Below are 17,918 nucleotides of genomic sequence, written 5' to 3'. Positions count from 1 at the left end.
GGGTAACGGCGCTGTGACCTCAGCCCGCCGGCCCGGGCCGGGTGCCGGAGGCGACATGAGCGTGGCGGTCACGTTGGCGGAGCTGGCGGATGTCGCCTTCCGCACGGCCCGTGGCTGCGGTGTCAACGCCGGCGCCCTGCAGCTCCTGCTGCGCGGGCTGCTGGAGCACCTGCGGCTGCAAAATGCCGCCACACACCTCTCCGAGGACGAGAGGGGCCTCCTGCAGCCCGAGCTCAGCGCCAGGCCCCCCATTCTCCTCCATCCGGGCCATCCTGGCGGGTCCCTGGGTGTGACAGAGCTGCCGAGCTCTGGGCAGGGACCTGGCACGCCGGCCGCTGACACGGAGCAGATGGTGCAGCTGAGGAAGAGGATAGAGGTGATTGAGGAGGGGATGACGAAGGTGAGGAGCCATCCTCAGCATCCTGCCCCACACAGTGCTGTGCCTGTGTTGTGTCGTGTCCACGTCCCCAGAGATGTCTCCTCAGACAGGACTGGAGAATCTGGCATAGCACAGGGCCGTATTTCTAGTTCAGGTGATGGTAGCTTAGCTATGAGGTTTCATTAGACTGCAATACATTAACATTGCCACTGGCCAAAGGTGGTTTTGGCTACTTTTTATCTGCCCCTTTTTATCTGAGGAAGTGCCTCCATTGCATGATGCACACTTTGTGTTGTGATCTGCTGACAGGTACTTCAGGTTGCCCAGGGAAAGTGTAGGTGCCCCATTCCTGGAAGCACACAGGGCCAGGCTGGATGGGATCCTTGGCAGCCTGAGCTAGTGTTTGTTTGGCAACTCTGCCTATGACAGTGGGGTTGGAGCTTGATGATGTGGCAGCCCCTCAGGGTCTGAGCTCTGTGTCCCAGAGGGCCCTCCAGTCCCAGGTGCTGCATGCCGCTCAGAGGCACTGGCTGGGCACTGTTCCTCAGGTCACAGACACACTACAGGAGGTGCTCACCAACACCTGCTCCCTGAAAACCACCATCCAGGCCTTCCAGGAAGAGCTGCAGCTCCTGAAGGACAGTTTCCAGAAGGTATGTGAGTGGAGCTGGGCACTTGGTAAATAGCTCTTAGCGGGGGGGGCTGTCAGACTCTATGGGCATCTCCACGTATGGCAAAGGGGCACGGGGTTACAGGGATGAATGGAGCTGGGATCTGCCCAGGGGTTTTGGAGAAACAATGCCCAGCAGTGTCCAGCACAGGCATTGTTTGGCTGCATGGAGCCTTTACTGGACACTGCTGACACTGATACCAGTCTCAGTCCCTGTGGGTGCTGAGCCCTTTGATGTCCCTGTTTATCAGACTGGTCTGGAGGAGCTGCGAGAGCAGGTGATACAGCAGGACAAACACAGCCACCTCCTGCAGAACATCCTGAGCCAAATGGTGAGCCTGACAAAGCGGCTGGAAGCAAGTACCCAGCCCCTGGCACTGGCTTGCAGGGTTGGAGACAGCATGGCACTGGGTGTGCTGGCCAGGTTTGGTGTCCTGTCCTCACTGCAGAGGCTGCTCAGGCTCTCCCTGCCACAGCAGGGCTGATTTCTCTGCTGGTCACAGGTGGAGGTGCGGCAGCAGCTGAGCTCCTTCCCCTGGCAGACCGGAATGCTGTGCTCGCTCTGCAGGCTGCCTGCTGGTGAGGTTTGTGCATGCTCCTGGTTACCAGCTCCAGCTGGAGGCTGGCAGGGCTCTTCTCCCTCCCCTAAACCTTGGGGCTGTTTCATTTCAGAAGCTTTCCAGCCAGGACCTCATCCCTGAGTCCTCACAGGAGCCAGCTCTCGAGGCCCCATGCAGGCTGAGCGGGCTGTTGGAGCAGCACGAGAGTGTGGAGACCTGCATCACCTGCAGCAAGAGCACGCTTCAGCAGCACGGTGAGCACTGACTTATCCACCGTGTTGGGTCACTGTGCTGGGCTGAGCCACTGTGGCCTTGCTAGGTGCAACACGTGACAATGGCTACACTCAGCCATCCTTGCTGAGTCTTCACTCCACTGCAGCCCCTGTGTCCCTCTGTCTTTCTCCCAGCCAAGCTGCCTGCAGCAAAGCTTTGGTGTATTTTCAGCTGGCCTGGGGACCTCAGAGGATGTGGCCACGGAGAAGATGCAGGGAGAAGTAAGGCACCTGTAGGACAAAGGAGAGAAAGTGTCCGGTTGCCCAGGCCTCAGGGGTGCTGCCCAGTGGCCTGGAGCCCACTGCTCCACTCACCAGGAGCACACTGGGGCCACTCAGGAGCCCACCTCATGTGGCTTCCTTGTGCTGTACACTTGCCAGGGGTCAGATTTCGGCAGGGAGGTGCTGAACCAGGTGGGACAGCTGCAAGAGCAGTGCACAAGACTCCAGGAGGCTGCAGAGCAGCTGTGGGGTGACTCCAAGGACACTCAGGTGAGTGTGGTCACCAGCTCAGCTCAGGAGCCACTCGTGCTGTAGTTAGTGTCAGGTCCAGGCTGGAGGCAGGCCTGTCCAGCCTTGGTGTGTCCCCACCTCAAGTTGTTCAGCGTGGCAGGATTTTGCAGACTGTGTGCTGTTAGAATGGGGCGTGGGTGTTGTGAACAGGGGCAGAGCATGGGCGTGCAGGGATGGAGGTCTGCTGGAGATGGCTGACACCATATCCTCTCAGAAAGCAGATAGGACTACACTGGAGACCAAAGCAAGCCAGGATGAGTTACAAAATACCATGGCCCAGCTGAGTGAGATGATGCAGGACTTGCTGCAGAGGATGTTCCTGTGTGGCCAGGACAGGCATAAAGCCTCAGAGCTCACCAGAGAGAGGAACTCCAAGGTAGCAGTGTCACCCAGAGAGGATGGAGGGACGTGCCAGACCAGGGGACGGTATCCCTGTGTATAGTCTGCAAAGAGAGGGCAAGCACTGAGCCTGCCTTATGCCAGGGCTGCGAGAGTCCTGGGGTGTTGCCAACATCCCCCAGGGGCAGCAGTGTCCCCAAAAATGGGCTTGGTGTCCCTTTGCCCTTCCTGAACTTGTGCCGTGTGGTGCAGGCACAGCGGCAGCAGACTTGGAGGCTCAGCAAGCAGTGCCACTGCCAGAGACCTTACTTTGACACCAGCAGTGCCAATAGACTCAAGAGGTGAGGGCTGCTAGTTCTTATTCTACCCCCCTTCACACTACCCTGTCCCTCTCTGTCCCATCTCATCACTTCCAATCCTGTCCCGCCCTGCCCTGTCCGTCCCGTACAGATCCTGTTTGTCCCACTCTGCCCATCGGGTGCTGGCCACCCATGGGACCTCCCATGGTCCCCGCCTGCCAGTGGGATGCTGAGCAACTGCCCCTATGTTGCAGGAACCTCTTTGATCCCATGAAGTGCATCTCCTGTGACAGACCTCTGGCCGCAGCCCCAAGGCTGTGAGTAGTGTGCAGACTGTGCGCTGCACCTGCGCTACTGCCCAGCTCTGCCTTATTTTGCTCACCTGCAGGCCTTTGGTGACAGTCCGCAAGGCCAGTGCTGGTGGCTCCGACTGCCTGGCACAGCAGCTGCCAGGAAGGTGAGGCCAGGGAGGTCCCTGCCTCTCCTTCTGGGGTCCCCTTCCCTTGGCAGTAATGGTAACATCAGTTACCATCTCCTTCCCAGGGAGACCGAAGGGCGCAACCAGATCAGCCAGGGTCCCACAGCTCCCACCAGGCCACCGTCTGCCTCCAGCTCCCTCACTACCATCTGTCCCTTCGGAGTCCCTGCAGACCTCACCTACAACAATGTGAGGCCCGTCCCTGTGTGATGTGTGTGCTGGAAACCAGCTGGGCCCAGCTGGGGTGGGATGCTGGGAGCTGAGCACCTCCAATGGCATCTGCTGCTCCTCCCTGTAGGGTCAAGTGGATATTTTGGGCATTGACGGAATCATCTACAAGGGCAGGCTAAGCTCACAGGCCACCAATGGGACAGCCACTCGGGGCAGGGACTTCCCAGGTAGGGGAGCAGCCCTGGGGCACTGTGTTAACTCCAGCCCGAGCCAGCAGTGCTTGAAGTGGCTCAGGTGCTACCTCAGCCTGTCCTGCTGCTAACAGTGCTTTTGCATTCTGCCCTGAAGGCACAAAATCCCCTCAGCCCTCTGCCCAGCACACTGCAGAGAAGGTGCGCCGCAACCCCAAGTATGGCAGCCAATACGTGTCCCCGTACTCCTGTGAGTGCCTGTCCCAGGTGTCCCACACACAGTCAGCCCTGCTGTGCACGCTCACCCCGCTGTGTGCTGCCAGGGCTGAGCCCCACACCGTGCTGTTTGTCCTTCTGTGCTGCAGGTGCTGCCATGCGGACAAGGATGGTCTCCTCAGCGGGTCGCTGGCCGGCCTCTGCTGGCGGCAGCAGGATGGCAGGTGTATGAGCTGGCTGCGGGTGGTGTGAGTGTACAGCAAGGGGCTTCAGGGATTGGAGGGGTGGGGGCCATGCTGCCCCAGCCTCTCCTTCTCCCTCACAGCCTCTTATCACAGCAGGGTAACACCATATGCCATAAATCTCTCTCCTGTGCTGCCTGGGCTCTGTGTGGTTCCTGAGCATACAGGGCATCCTGGGGGAGGACCTTGCAGAGGTCCTGGTGCAGCCTCTAGGATGGGGCAGTGCAGGTGGTTCCTGCCCCATTTTAGCCCCAGCCAGGTGTGTGCTGCTCTCCCCACAGCGCTTTGAGATGTTTCCCCACAGGGATGCTTCTGGATCATGCTGAGTCCCAGTGAGCTCTCTAACCAGTCCACAGGTCCCTGGTTAGCCCTGGGCTGGAGCATGTCTCCTACAGAGGCAGGCTGAGGAAGCTGGGCTTGTTAATCCTGGGGAAGAGAAGGCTCTGGAGAGACTCACTGCAGCCTTTCAGTATATAAAAGGAGCTTATAAGAATGATGGACTTCTACAGGGCTCTGTAGTGACAATGAGCAGCAGTTTTAAACTAAAAGAGGGGACATTTAGGTTGGATATAGGAAAGAAGTTTGTCACGCAGAGCACAGTGATGCCCTGACCAGAGTCATGAGTGCCCCATCCTTGGAGATACCCAAGGCTGTGGATGGGGCCCTGGGCAGTCTGAATTGGTGGGAGGTGTTACTGCCCATGGTGGGGTTGGACTGGATGTTCTTCACATCCCACCACTGCTGCAAACGAAGCAAAGACACTGGGTTCAAAGCAGAGCATGTATTGCAAGCAGCTGCGACATGTCCAGAGAGACTTGCAGCTGCCAGAAGAAAAGAACAGAGGGGTTAAAAATGATCCCAGTCTGTAGGGTTACACTTTGTCATGCAGAAAGCCCCAGGGCAAACCCCATCCCAGGAAGGTGAGGGGATGTTGTGTGGCTCACCCAGGGCTCCACATCTGCCCCCGGGGCTCTGTGCCTGCCTCAGCCCTGCTCACCCCCAGCACAGCAGTACAGGGTGCAGGAGCAGCCCTTGCTCTCCTTCTTCTCCTCATGAAGAACCAATATGGGGTATCTGCCCCCCATCCTGCCACATGAGGCCAAAGGAAGGGGGCACTTGGGCAAGGTCTGGCGCAGGGACCGTGAAGAAGGAGCCTCTTCCTCCATAAGTGTTACTTGCATGCAAATTCCAGTGTCCCAAAGGAGGGGGCTGCACCCTCCCCGAGTCCAGGCAGAGGCTGGCAGCAGTCTGTCCCACGCAGCCTCCCGCTGTCCCTGGGGAGCTCTGCTCAGCTCTAGGACAAGTAAAAACTACTTCAAACCAAACCCATGCAAGGCAGCTATTTGCTCATGTGTCTCTGTGGCTGCCAGACCCCCTGGCAGCAGTTTCTCTCCTCTTTGGGGAGGGGGGGGGGAGAAATATATATATAAATTTATATGTAGGGGTCCCCGCTGCAATCGCTCTCCACCGCAGCCTCATCTCTCTGCCTCCATGGTCACGTTGGCCTTCTGTTCTGCTGTGGCCTGCTGGGAGACGGTGGCGGGCCAGCCCGCGGGCTGCGCTGGGGGGGTTGGAGTCCACATGGTCTGCTGCTGGCCGGGGGGTGAGGCCGTGGGCCAGGCAGGGTTGAAGGCCCCGTGCTGGGGCAGCGGTGGGGCTGGGGGTGGCGGGGATGTCGCCATAGAGGCCACAGGGCTGCTGCTGTTGAAGCTCTCGGAGGCCTTGAGGCGGGAGAACATGGTGAGGGCGTCGGGGAAGTTGGGCGGCGTGGCTGGTGTGTTGGCAGGAGTGCACATCTGTGGAAGGAGAGAGGCAGTCAGTGGGCCGGGGCTCATCCCCAGCTCATGGTCTCCATCTTTTGCCTCCCACTGAGGCAGTGCCCCTCAGCTCTGCTGCACACAAAGCTGCCTGGACCTGATGCACAGCGCTGATCTGTAGGACCTAGCCAGCACAACCCAGCCCCTGGCTTGGGGTAGAGGTAAGAAGGGGAGGCATAGAGGCAGAAAGGGACAAGACATCGTGTCCTGATGATGTCCCACACACGGCAGCTGCCAGCAGCCTTGGGACAGTGCTGCCTTGGTCTCTGCTGCAATCTTCTCACCTTACTTTGCGGTTCTACCAATGATGCTCCCTGTCGGTTGCAGATGTTTAAGGCCCTGAAGCTTGATTCTGCATCAAGAGCTCTTGGATGGGACCCTGCCGCGTGTGTTCCTGTGCCCAGCTACGCTGGAGGCTCCCTCCATACCACCCCTGTCCTGCTGCCGTGTGGCTCTGCAGGCACCAGGCTCAGCTTCTGCCCCAGAGCCCCTTCCCACGGCAGCCCAGCCCCGCCGGGCATTCACTCTGCAAGCTTACTGCATGCTCCAAATCCCCAATTGTCCTGTACAGTCAAATAAGGACACAGCAGCCAGCAAATCCCTAAGATACATCTGCCCAGGCAGATTACAGTTTGCTGAGGCACGAAAGTTAAAGGGGCAGAATCTCAGATTGCTTGGGCAGGCAGCACCCATGTGCATGCATGGCCTCATGTGTGCTCATGTCCTTCGTGTGCCCCTGCAGGAACAGGGGTTTGCACACTCAGGTGCTCCAGTGAGAGCACAAGAGCTCATGTGTTTACAAAGTCTATGCGGTCTGGTGCTCCAGAAACCCTTCAGCCTCCTTTTGCTGTGCTGGGACTGCAGGCCATGCCCAAAGCATCCTCTATCAGATCACTCTTGCTTGCGCTGTGGGAGCTGGGAAACAGTGAGCTGGGCTAAGTGATGGCCCCATGTGCCTGCCAGCTGATGCTGTGGACAGGAGGGATGGGAGAGCACTTACCATCTGATGGTGGTGGCTGTAGGGGATGTTTGTTTCTTGGAAAAAAGCACTGAGCGCAGTCTGAAAAGAAAAAAAAAAAGGAAAAAGCAAAAAAAAGGAAGGAGATGTTAGCAGCAGCATACAAACAGGGCACCTACATCATCCCTGCACATACAGCCTACTTCCAGCTTGGGGTTCACATCGTGTGAGAGCCAAACTGCCCTAACACAAGCTTGGCCACCCAGCCCAGCATCTGTTTCAGTCGGGACAGTGTCCAAGCCTGGCCCTGGGGCTGCACTGCACAGTCACTGCCTCTTGCCTCTGGGGCCAGCAGGAGAACAGCCCTGGTGCCCTGGGTCTGCACTCCACGTGCAGCTGCTCCTGTGGTCCCAAGCAATGCTGCGCTCGTGTCTGCTCACAGCAAGGCAGGCAGCCATCCCAGTGCTCAGGTCCATGGCTGTGCACGGAGCAGGGCCCAGCCGCATTCTCACAGCTGTCAGCAATGCTGCAGGAAGGGAGAGGAGGGAAACCAAACCTAACCCCAGCATGAGAAGCACAGTGGGAGCTGCTGAGATGCGCATCATAAATGGTTCAGATTGTGGGCACTGCCTTTGTGCCAGGAGCTCCCCAGGGCCATGGGTGGGACTCTGCCCACTGTGTGCACCCAGGCATGCTGAATTCAGCTGCCAGGCAATACGGTACGACCAACATCGTTTTGGTTTGCTTCCAGTGCAGACCAGTAATAATCTGGTGAACGTGTCACGTGCCCGTGGCATGTGACAGGCTTGAGGGCTGCAGGGCGTGGGGCACAGAGGGGTGAGGAGGGCAGGCGCCAGGAGCAGGGCTGGGAAAAGGCAGCGGGGCCGACTGGATGCAGGGTCAACAACAGTGAGGCTGCCCCACATTCTGCACCAGGTGTTAACTGAACTGGGGCTAGGAAACACAAATCAGTTCCCCTTGTTGATCCGATGGAAAATGGCTCTGGAAAGGCGCAGCTTGTGCTTGCAGCACTGCAAAGCTGGAGACCTGCTGCTGGCCATTTACAGCAGGGTTTATGGCTTCCTGGCTAACCTATCAGCACTACGTGGCAGCCAGGGGTTACCTGGTTGCTACGTCCCATGAACAAAACATGAGAATCCAGAGATGGGTGGGGGAAGTGATTGCTGCTCTGGAGCCTGGTAGCTCCAATCTGCAGAGGGGACACACAGCAGTGGGGCTGGCGGGGTGGTTCACAACTGTGCTTCTCTGCCTGGGCTCAACAGCTCTGGGAGCGCCCAGTGCCCCACATGGCACTGCACAACTCAGTGATGGCTGCAAAGCACGAAGGGGGGATCTGCAGATCAGCCCCAAGAGCTGATGGAACCAGGGTAACTTCCCTGCCACTGTGCTGCCTTCATCCTGGGTTAGCTCCGATGGCACTGCCCTACAGTGTAACACTGCAGACAGAAAGGAATGTGGTAAGAAAGAGAATGCAGTGAACGGGAAGTGTGCGCAGAGGTGGGGGCTAAAGATTGTAGGCTGATTAAATCTGCTGTATGCTCCTGTTCTCCAAGTGGCCTTGTATCTGGGGCTGTGTCACCAGCAGATGGGACAGAGAAGGTCCCTGGTGTCCCCTGAGCCCCCTTTCCTACCCAGAAGCCATCATCCTGGTGGGGGAAGCACACCACAAACAGTCTCTGTGCCCAAACACTGCATCTTCTGCCTCCATCTCCATGTTCCCAGCACTCCGGGCCTCACGTTTCTAGCTCCAAGGGGCAGCTGCCCCCAGAGACCTAGCATCTGCCTGTCCACCAGGTGCCAGGACCAGATGTGCCCAGAACTGTGGGTGCCACCTGGTCTCCAGCCAGTGTCACAAGTGCCAGGAGCAATCGGTGCAATGGCAATTAACGCTCTCGACTGAGCCACTGCAGGGAATCTGTCCTGGAGATGTGAGCGGGGGCAGCTCCAGGGCCTTCAGCCACAAAGGAAAGGGGAAGGGGCTGGATAAGCCTTAAATACATCAGGACAGGAAGTGGAAATCCAACCACAGCCACAGCAGGGCCCAACAACCGCTCCTCCTCTCGCTCCCCTCTCACAACCTCGCTCCCCTGAATACACACTACACTCAGCAGCAGCAGAAAGGCAGAAACGAGCTATTTTTTAAATCTGACGTCTTCTTATTCCTCCCGAGCAGCCCCAGGGGCAATCGGCACATAGCAAAGCCAATTAATATCCTTCTACCTGAGCAAGGAGCCTGAGCCACAGATCAGCCCAGCGTTCTGCAGATGCCCCAATGGCATCTCGCAGTGAGATGGGAGCGAAGGGACAGCGAGTGGGAGAGCCACGCATTGCCTACGGCCCTCCCGACGGGGCCATCACCTCGCAGCCTCTTTCTTGCTGTCTGTGAGAGGCAGCAGACCGCCTGGCCTGCCGTTGTGCTCCCGGAGGAGCACTGTGTGACCACAGACAGCACGAGCAGAGGCAGTGGGAACCGGCGCCGAGCTCATCAGAACTCCAGCAATTTGCTCTCACCGCAGATCCGGGCCAGCCAGCAAAAGGGCACCGCACAGAAGAACAAAAGCCTGAGAACATGGCATTCTGGAGGGGAGGCAGCACCTCCCCGGCGGGGCTCCCTGAGCAAGCCGTGCCCAGCGGCCATTTTGCAGAGGGAACGATCTGACCGTTGCACCAAAAGTGAGTGGGAACGTGGTTAATGGCTCCTCGCCTGCGTTTGTTTACAGCCGCGCTTCCTCTGAGTCATGTGAGCTCCAACCGGCAGGAGAGGCTGCGAGCACTTGTGCAACTCGCCCGGCGGTGGCAAAGTTCTGCCAAGAGTCGGCTTTAAGAAAAGCGACTTTTGTCACCCGTCCCTAAGGCTGCGCAGGGCGGGGGGAGCCGATCCTACAGGCAATGGGGGACACCGTTACGCTGTGTTGGTAAACAAAGCCCGGGGCTGTGCTACGGAGCAGGGACGCGGCAGCGTCCGCTCGGCCCCTTACGTCCCGCATGGCTGCGCCAGGGCTGCGCACAGCCGGGCTTTGGTGCCAACACTGGGGAGTCCTGTACGTGCAGGCGATGGGCTGCTGCCCACGGCTGGGCGCAGCTGAGCCACCCGCTCTGCATCCCGCCTCAGACCCGCAACACAAAACAGACGCTTCAATTGGAGAGGTGCCACGAGCGTCAAATCCATCAGCTCCAGCCTAGCGAGCTGCCGGGGCTGCACGGGAAAAGACAAAAACCCGTTTAGAAGGAACGGGCCGCGCCATCGCCGCCGCGTTCCCCGCGCTTTCACCGTGCGGGAGCGAAGCACCGAAGCGCCCACCCGAGACCGCGCCGTGCTGACAGCGCCGCCCGCGTCCCCGATCCCGCCGCGGGGAGGGCCGGGAGCGGCACGCGGAGCGTTCCACGCTGATTCGGGGCCGCCTCCCTGCCCGGGGCTCCGTGCACGGAGGCCCAAGAACGTGCGCTACCGCGGTCCCGCGCGCGGAGGCCGGGCACGATCCACGGCCCCACCGGCAGCGCGAGTCCCACCCGCGTCCGCGGCGCCGCGCTCCGACTCCGCGCCCACGCGCCGCCCCGACGTGCGCGGGGCTGGGGGAACCCGCGGCCTCCCCGAGCTCCCGGGGCGGCCTCACCTCGAACTGCCAGTGTGCCGCCTGCAGCAGCTGCTTGGCCTGGTCGGCGGCGCAGCCGGCCGCCAGCACAAACTGGTTGATCATCACTTGGTGCTTGAGCTCGTCCATGGCCCCGGCCCGCCGCCCCCCTTCCCTCCCCCCCCCCCCCCCGGCGCCGCCACCCTCGCGGAGCCGGCGCGGCTCACGCCAATGTTTACTGGGCACTGACTCACGGCGCCCGGCCAGCCCCGCCGGCTGCCGCGCGGGGCGGGACGGGCGGGGCGGCCGCGCGGGGGGTGCCGGGAGATGGAGTCCCCGCCCGGCGCTCAGCGGCGGCGAGCCTCCGCCGCTTGGACTCCATCTCCCGGCATGCCCCGCTTTGTTTGCAGAGCGGCGGCGGGCGTCGACGAGAGCTTGAGTGACCCGTACGGACAGCCAACTGCCGCCCGCGGTGTGGTAGTACCTTACCATATATGGTCAACAACACCGCCGCCTCCAATGAACAAGCGCCGGGGGCGGGCCCGGCTGGGGTGGGGCGGGTCACGTGGGCGGGCGAGCGGGGTGGGGGGGGCGCGGCGCGGCTCCGGGCGTGCGGTGTTTACAGTCGGCCGCGTGCGGTTTCCTGTTGACGTGCGGGGAGCGGCCGCGGACGACCGGGAACGGCCCGTGTGCCTCGGGACTCGTGAGGCGGCGCAAGGCCTGCTAGGCTCCCGCCTCGAGGGTTAAAGCCGAGGCCTGGCACGGCAGCGGCGGCAGCGCGGTGCTCCCCGGCTATCCCGCGACCTGTGGTGTCTCTCCCATCCCAGGGGCGCAAACCCCGCTGCGCTCCTCACCCCCCACCCTGTGTTTGGGGAACGTTCTGGAAGCCCTCTCCGCCGTGAAAGGGTGCTTTGAGCGCCGTATGGCCGTAGTGGGGGGCGCAGTCGGCGCTGCCCGAGGACAATGGTGCTGCTGAGTACCAGGAGCAATCAGTGTTCGTATGGGGAAGAGGAGCCGATGGAGTGAGATGGGGAGCACTGCTGCTCCTTGGAGCTTAGGAGGGCTGAGGGCCTCCAGGGAACTGCTCCAGGCTGCAGCTCATGTTGCCGTGGTGGGCTTTGCCTTGCTGGGTTGTTCCATAGCCAGGCCTGTGCTCTGTGTATGGCTGCAGTTGCGGCTGAGGTGTTGGACCAGAGCAGGGTGGAGCTTGCAGGCCTCAGGCACAAATTGCCTCAGTGTTGCCCAAAGTTGTGTGCCTGGAGCCAGCTGTCCCCCAGTGCCTGCGTGTCCTCCTACAGCCACTGCCCCAACATCAGCAAGGAGCCATCTGTGCAGAGGGGAGCATGTCAGGGAGTGTTGCAGAGGGGAAAGAAGCAGAAGGGCTCTGCAGCCAGCACTGCAATCCTCCTGCAGAGTTACATTAGCTAGAGAACACCGTGCACTTGTGGAGATCTTGCAGCTTGGTTTGTGTAGGGGGAAGGGCTGGCCTGGGTCCAGCAGGGTGTCTGGGGAGGGCTGTGAGCTCTGTGCAGTGTTAGGGAGGCAAAGTTCACAGGCATGCCACTCCTTCTGGCCAGGAATAGCTGTCAGCGCTGTCTCCAAGGCTTTGTTTTACAAGCAACTGAAAATGAGTAGCAGGGAGGGGGCAGGAGGCAAAGCATTTTGCTCTGCTAGGCCACAGGCTCCATGCAGCTGGTTGGACTTTGGCTGAGCAATAAGCACCAGGCTGCAAGCAAACACACTCCTTAGTTACAGGGCTGCTTGTGACTCCAGCCAGGATGCACCGTGAAAGGCAGCAGTGATGCTGTGGGAGGTTGGGTGCTTCCTTGCAGGGCTGTCGCGTTCCCAGATTGACGTTCCAGTGCCCGAGGTCCAACCTCAACACCTTTTTGATGGGTGAGGAGGTGGTGCACTGGGTGCTGGTGCTCCGGGACCTGGTGCCCCGGCTCTTGGTGGCAGTGAGCTGAGGACAGAGCTCCCAGCGGAAGGATCTCCCCTGCACACTGCTCCTCCTCGGCCACCCTGCTGGATAGCATCGCTTCACCTCTACATCTTGCCTACAATCACGCACGGCCAGGGTTGCGTCCCGCACACAGCGCGGACGACGGGAAAACAGCGGAGACAGGAAAAACTGCGCACAGAACACATCTCTGCGCGTGCGCTGCAGCGGCGCCCCCTGCTGGCGCAGTGCCGCGTGCTGGGGGGGGAGGAGAACGAGGCGGAGGAGGTGGCTCCGCCGCGGGGCCTGACGGGAGTTGTAGTCGCGGGCTCGGAGGACTCGCTGTCCCAGCGTGCCCCGCGCCGCCGCCGCCGCCGTGAGTGCGGGTGCGGGCTGCTCGCCGCCGCGTTGCCGTGCCGCCCCCGGGCCGCTGCCGCCATGGGCTCTCTGCTCAGCCGGCGCATCGCGGGCGTGGAGGATATCGACATCCAGGCCAACTCGGCCTACCGCTACCCGCCCAAATCCGGTGAGGGTCGCGGCCTCGGATGGGGAGCGGGGCTTCGCGCGGGGCCCGGCGCTGCTCGGCGTCCCGTCCGGGCCTCCGCCGGGAGCAGCGCGCGGTGTGCGGTCCCGCTCCGGGTGCGGGGCAGACTGGGGCCGCTCCCGCCGCTCTGGAGCCGCTGCCGGCCGTGGGGCATCGGGGGGAACTCGGAGCGGGGGAGCGGTGCGGGACCGCCGTGCTGTCACGGCCCGTGTTTGTGTGCGAAGGGGGAGCTCGGAATGCCGGGCTCCGTGCCGGGCTCGGCCCGAGGCTCACCGACGCGTTGGCTGCAGCGGCCGGCCGGCCGGGCTCAGCTTCTGCGGAGTGATCTATTCCTTCCTTTCACAAAAGCAGCCGTCAGGGCGTTCTGATGTCTCTCTCCCTTACCGTACCAACACGCTGTTCCCGTGGCTCGGGACAGGTGCTGCGTCCTACGGGCTGTCAGGGCTGTGATGGAGCCGGGGTTCCCCTTGGGTTTGTTGTGGTGGCAGATCTGAAGCGGAGGCCTGCCGTCGTTGCACCCTGGCTTGTTGCAGGTTTGCCTTCGGTAAGGATGGGGGTTTTCCACGAGCCCTTTCCTGGTGCGGCTGCTCGGGAGCTGCCAGGCCTACATGGCACTCACAGCTAACACTGGCTCTAACAGCACAGCTGGCACCTGTCTGATGCTGACACGTGGACAGGATTTTAGATGTTACATTCCAACTGGATTAATTATTACTACCGCACACAATGAACCTTCAACTACTTCTTTGAATTCATCACCGTTCAGTTTTCTTACTGTTGTAATTAGTTGGATCAGTGTTTAAGCTGTGTTGGGCTTCAGCCAATGTACTCATAGACAGAAGTCATGACAGCAGTGCTGTGTTCCTGGGGTCTGCTCCACACTCACTTCCCCAGGAGCAGTGATGTCCCTGATGCTGTCACAGAGCCTACCAGTGCAGCCCCTAGTAAACCAAACAGCTGATGCTTTCCAGCAGTTGATTAAAAAACATACTTATTTCCTTCACAGCTTTGGATGCAATTAGGTGCTTGTTAATTGTGGCTGAATTTTCTGTTGTACTTGCTTGTGCTTTTCTAGGAAGCATGCTGGCTGTGGCCTTTCTCCTCACCTTCTTGAGGTTTATCCAGCAAGGCTGTGTTGGCTTCAGGGAGAAGAGCTGTTGGAGCTCACGTTGATTTGTGCAGAACAGATCTGAGCGCTTCTAAGCTTTAGAGTCAGAGGGTTACTGAGAGAGGAGTGGAAGGAGTACTGCCATTGCCACAGCCTGCCTCATTTTAAGGTGATGTGTTCAGGTGGATGCTGTCCCCTGGTCCTGCAGTCCTTGGGCTGGCTGACTTGGGGCTGGCAGGGCTGCTGTCCCTAGCATGAAACCCCACAGCCTGAAGTGGGCGTAGGTCAGACGTGATTCCATTGAGCTCACTGTTGAGCTTCATAAAGTTCTTAGGCTAAATGATTGCTAATTATTCCCAACTCAACAATATCGCAGCAAGCTCTGTACTGCTTTAAAGGAAAAAGGCAGATTTTCCATCTGATGTGTTGTGTGTTTGAATGTGTGCCCTGCAGTGCCAGCCTGACACCCCTGCAGGCTCTTGGCTGCCCACAGGCTAACTGAAATGCAGAAGTATGGGCAGGGTGTGCTTCCTGAGCTGACTCTACTGCTGGGGCCCTGTGTGGCACTGGGGGTTCTCTGCTGCTTTCTGTGTCCCATCCCTCTGGGTTCAAGCAGCTCCTGACTCGTGGCAGGTGTCTGTGCAGGCTGCTGTGGCTCTGACCAGCTGCTGGCTGGGATTGCTTTGGTGAATGCAGGTTTGCATTCTGGAGCAAGTATGCCACCTGCTATGAAAGCCGTGTTATGCAAGGAGAAAGCCACAGAGTGTGGACATCCCAGTGGTGATGGAAGCAGCATGTCAGCCTCCCTGTGGAAGGGAGCGGAGCTGCTTTACCAGGCAGTACTGAGCATTGGCATCTCGTTGAGTGAGGGCTGGGTGCAAATGCTGTGATGAATATTCACTTTTCCTCTATTGGCTGTTGGGGTGCTCAGTGCTGGGTCAGCCATGCTCTGTGGAAGATGGAGCTGGCTGTTAGGGAATCCACCTTGGTCCCAATGAACCAAAGTCACTGACAAGGGGCTGGCAGATCATTCAGCAGCCTCCTGCAGCCAGCATGCAACAGGGTAATTAAGAGTCCTCCTCTGAAAGTTCCTTGTGTGGTCCACTGAGGTTCTGGCTATGGGTTGTCTGCGTTTCCCTTTCTGCATCCAGCCAAGTGCTGTAAGGTGACTCCTAATTTCTGTACGTTGCTTTCACTGTTACCTTTTAACCTTCCTTGCTTTGTGGAGCCTGCAAGCATTGCTGATGCCTGCCTGGTTGGAAGGGAGTTGGAAGAGCGCCCAGCCTGTAGTGAGGAATCAGTGCCTCCATGCACTGGGCTAAAAGCAGGTAATCACAAGGGGCAGCTCCTGATCCTCGCTGTGCTTCTGTGCTTGGAACAGTAGAACGATCCGTGTCATTGCACACAGCCTCGCTGTGTGCTGCCCCTATCACTTCAGCAACCAGCGAGCAATGCACCAGTGCTTCTGCAGCTCATTTGTCAGCTCATTGCTTGTTCCCCAGAGCTCATCCGCAGTGTGCGGCGGGCAGGGCATGCCCTTGGGATGGCCTTCCTCCCCCTGGAGTAGGTGCTTGCAAGAATATTGCAGACCTTGGCTTTTTTGGGAGCAAAAAGGAGAGAGACGATGCCTCTGTGAAACCTGCTTTGTTGTTTGGACCCAGTCTGTCACCTTGCTCTTGGCTCGGGAGCTGCGTGCATTGTGACAGTGCTGGGACAGAAGTACTGCAGGTGCAGTCCCATTGTCCCTGTTATTGTGCTGTATTCCTGGCGGCCTTCAGCCCCACCTGCTGCTCCTTCCGTGCCACCTTCTCCGCAGGCACTTGTCTTATGGCTTAGCAGCAGTTTCTTCCTTTGCTGTTGTAATTGCTTTTGTTGATCCGCGTTCTGTTTAGCCCAACTCGGAGCCCCGTTGTGATTTGCCATGTGATGGCTTTTGGTGACCTGGGCACAGAGGTTGGTGAGGCTGATTCAGGTGCTGGCCGAGGAATTAAAGAAAGATCCACTTCTTTCACTTCACCATTAATTCTAATAGTGGCAGGAAGCCTAAATTGTCATCTAACTGCACTCTCTTCACAAAGGTGCTACAATACAGCTGTCCCAAGCAATGCCTCTGACTGTCTTGGGATGCTCTGAAAAGCAAGCTGTCTTTGGAAGGTGCTGTGCTCGGTGGTGAGCCTGTGTCCCCTGGGGTGGGATGCTGATGGCAGAGCAGTGAGTGACAAGATGGGATGGATGGGCACCGGCATGGATTGAGAGGTCCAGAAATACAGGCTGGGCTGAGCCGAGCCCCACATCAGTGTGATGCTGGATAATCAGCTGCTGCAATTCTGAAACATCCTGCACAAGCGTTTTCTTCGCAGTTAATCAGATGAAATGCTCCAAAACACAATCCTACTTGACCCACATAAAATGTGAAATTAATTCCTATCCCTCAGCGTTCGTCATGCTTTTCTGAACGTCCGTGTAAGCACAAAGCACCGTGGTGTATCTCAGCTGCAGGGACTGCATCGAGCTGGCTGTGCTTGGAGGTTGTGTGCAGATCAGCATTTTAAGTTCTTGCTTCTAGGGAGGGGTGGGAATAGGTGGTCTGCCAGTTGGAGTACCTGTGTGTCAGTCTGTGGATTCTGAGTAGGTTCTGTGCTGAGGTTGGTTGCTGTAGCTGGAAGGACAGACGTGTTTAATGTAAACATCTGGACGCTTGTAGGCTGAGCTCAGCAACAGAGAGCACTCATCGTTAGAGCAGTGCCAGCTGTGCAGAGAAAGAGGTTTTTCTTGAAGCATAAAGGAGGAAAACTTTAATGGAAGAAGCAGAACCGTTCATGAAAGCCCTTCCATTTCAGAATAAATCATGCTTTTAGCTAGGGGGACTGAAAATCCTTCCATAATGCTCCTATAGCCATTCACATGAATAGTTACTGCTTCTGCAGCTCATTTTAAAACAAATTCTAGACTGTGTGCACCTGGAGAAGGTAATGAGTGTTTGGCTCCAAGTTTAAAAACCCCACTCTAAACTTAAAGGAAGGCAGTTTGAATGGAGCCTTTTAACACCCTCCTGATTCTCAATCTTTGGAAGCTCCAACTCCATGAAGTTTAGGTGTGAGTGTTCTCCCAAAGCCTTTCTAGAAGGAAGCTGCATCTGTGGTGTTCTCACATATGTACGTGTGGCTGCAGCTTGGGGGCATGGGAGGGAAAGCCAAGTGCCCAGCAGGAGCCCCCGGGGTGTGCAGGGAAGAAGCCTGGTCCTTCTCTGTGTGGTTGTGTGTGGGACAGAGGTTTGCATCTGGAGCTGCCACAGGGAGGAAGGATTCATCAGAATTGAGAAATATTGGGAAGAGCTCTTTCTTTCCTGGAAAACAAGTTAAAATGGGATCATCTCCTCTGTAGTGATTTGCTCCAGGGTGATTTTGTTCTGCATCTGCTGTTGGCCATGACCTTGTGTAGTACAGGGAAGGAGTGAACAAGCAAGTATTTTCTCTGCTTTGTGCTCATATGAATTGAGAAATGCGTAGACCAGCTGTTTTCTAGGAAGTATGGATTTAAATTTTTTCATAGAACATCCTGAGCTGGAAGGGATCCATGAGGATCATTGAGACCAACTCCTTTTGTTTCCCTTTTTTTTTTTTTTCCCT

The 17,918-nt window shown here is 58.4% G+C and overlaps 3 protein-coding genes across 10 annotated transcripts in view; 2 read left to right on the top strand and 1 right to left on the bottom strand.

The window, feature by feature from the left end:
- Positions 1-2: 2 nt before the first annotated feature.
- CUNH16orf96 (chromosome unknown C16orf96 homolog) lies at positions 3-5,734 on the top strand. Of its 4 annotated transcripts, none has more exons than XM_042864554.1 (14): positions 5-400; positions 928-1,032; positions 1,301-1,381; positions 1,553-1,633; positions 1,725-1,863; positions 2,054-2,103; positions 2,263-2,373; positions 2,986-3,074; positions 3,287-3,349; positions 3,421-3,489; positions 3,576-3,699; positions 3,809-3,908; positions 4,030-4,122; positions 4,238-4,464. In XM_042864554.1, the coding sequence occupies exons 1-14, from the start codon at positions 56-58 to the stop codon at positions 4,318-4,320; spliced, it is 1,533 nt and encodes a 510-aa protein (XP_042720488.1). In that variant the 5' UTR covers positions 5-55; the 3' UTR covers positions 4,321-4,464. The 4 variants fall into 4 exon arrangements, with proteins under 4 accessions (XP_042720489.1, XP_042720488.1, XP_042720487.1 ...); XM_042864553.1 differs by having other exon boundaries at positions 7-400; positions 1,722-1,863; XM_042864556.1 differs by lacking the exon at positions 3,421-3,489 and having other exon boundaries at positions 9-400; positions 1,722-1,863.
- On the bottom strand, positions 5,097-10,864 carry UBALD1 (UBA like domain containing 1). Its single transcript, XM_042864557.1, has 3 exons — positions 10,741-10,864; positions 7,148-7,207; positions 5,097-6,126 (listed from the first exon to the last, which is right to left on the bottom strand). Exons 1-3 carry the CDS (start codon positions 10,846-10,848, stop codon positions 5,806-5,808), a joined length of 489 nt encoding a protein of 162 aa, XP_042720491.1. The 5' UTR covers positions 10,849-10,864; the 3' UTR covers positions 5,097-5,805.
- A 2,185-nt stretch (positions 10,865-13,049) lies between these two features.
- The window catches only part of MGRN1 (mahogunin ring finger 1), a 47,518-nt gene continuing 42,649 nt past the window's right edge, over positions 13,050-17,918 (top strand). For all 5 annotated transcript variants that reach the window (XM_042864577.1, XM_042864576.1, XM_042864581.1 and 2 more), the window contains exon 1: positions 13,050-13,163. In XM_042864577.1, the coding sequence (XP_042720511.1) occupies positions 13,076-13,163 (88 nt within the window). In that variant the 5' untranslated portion in view covers positions 13,050-13,075. The remainder of the gene's footprint in view (positions 13,164-17,918) is intronic.

Source organism: Lagopus leucura, unplaced genomic scaffold (genome assembly GCF_019238085.1).
Source record: "Lagopus leucura isolate 7727_CA_CO unplaced genomic scaffold, USGS_WTPT01 Super-Scaffold_760, whole genome shotgun sequence".
In the NCBI taxonomy this organism is placed as follows: domain Eukaryota; kingdom Metazoa; phylum Chordata; class Aves; order Galliformes; family Phasianidae; genus Lagopus; species Lagopus leucura.
Note: the sequence above shows the minus strand (reverse complement) of the source record. Positions and strands in the feature narration are given on the sequence as shown.

Excerpts from the sequence above, each read along its gene's own strand:
- CUNH16orf96 (XM_042864553.1), top strand. The coding sequence starts at position 56 with ATGAGCGTGGCGGTCACGTTGGCGGAGCTGGCGGATGTCGCCTTCCGC. Across the intron at positions 1,382-1,552 it reads AGAACATCCTGAGCCAAATG|GTGGAGGTGCGGCAGCAGCT; the intron begins GTGAGCCTGACA and ends TGCTGGTCACAG. Across the intron at positions 3,075-3,286 it reads AGTGCCAATAGACTCAAGAG|GAACCTCTTTGATCCCATGA; the intron begins GTGAGGGCTGCT and ends CCTATGTTGCAG.
- UBALD1 (XM_042864557.1), bottom strand. The coding sequence starts at position 10,848 with ATGGACGAGCTCAAGCACCAAGTGATGATCAACCAGTTTGTGCTGGCG. Across the intron at positions 7,208-10,740 it reads CGGCACACTGGCAGTTCGAG|ACTGCGCTCAGTGCTTTTTT; the intron begins GTGAGGCCGCCC and ends TTTTCTTTTCAG. Across the intron at positions 6,127-7,147 it reads ACAGCCACCACCATCAGATG|ATGTGCACTCCTGCCAACAC; the intron begins GTAAGTGCTCTC and ends CTCCTTCCACAG.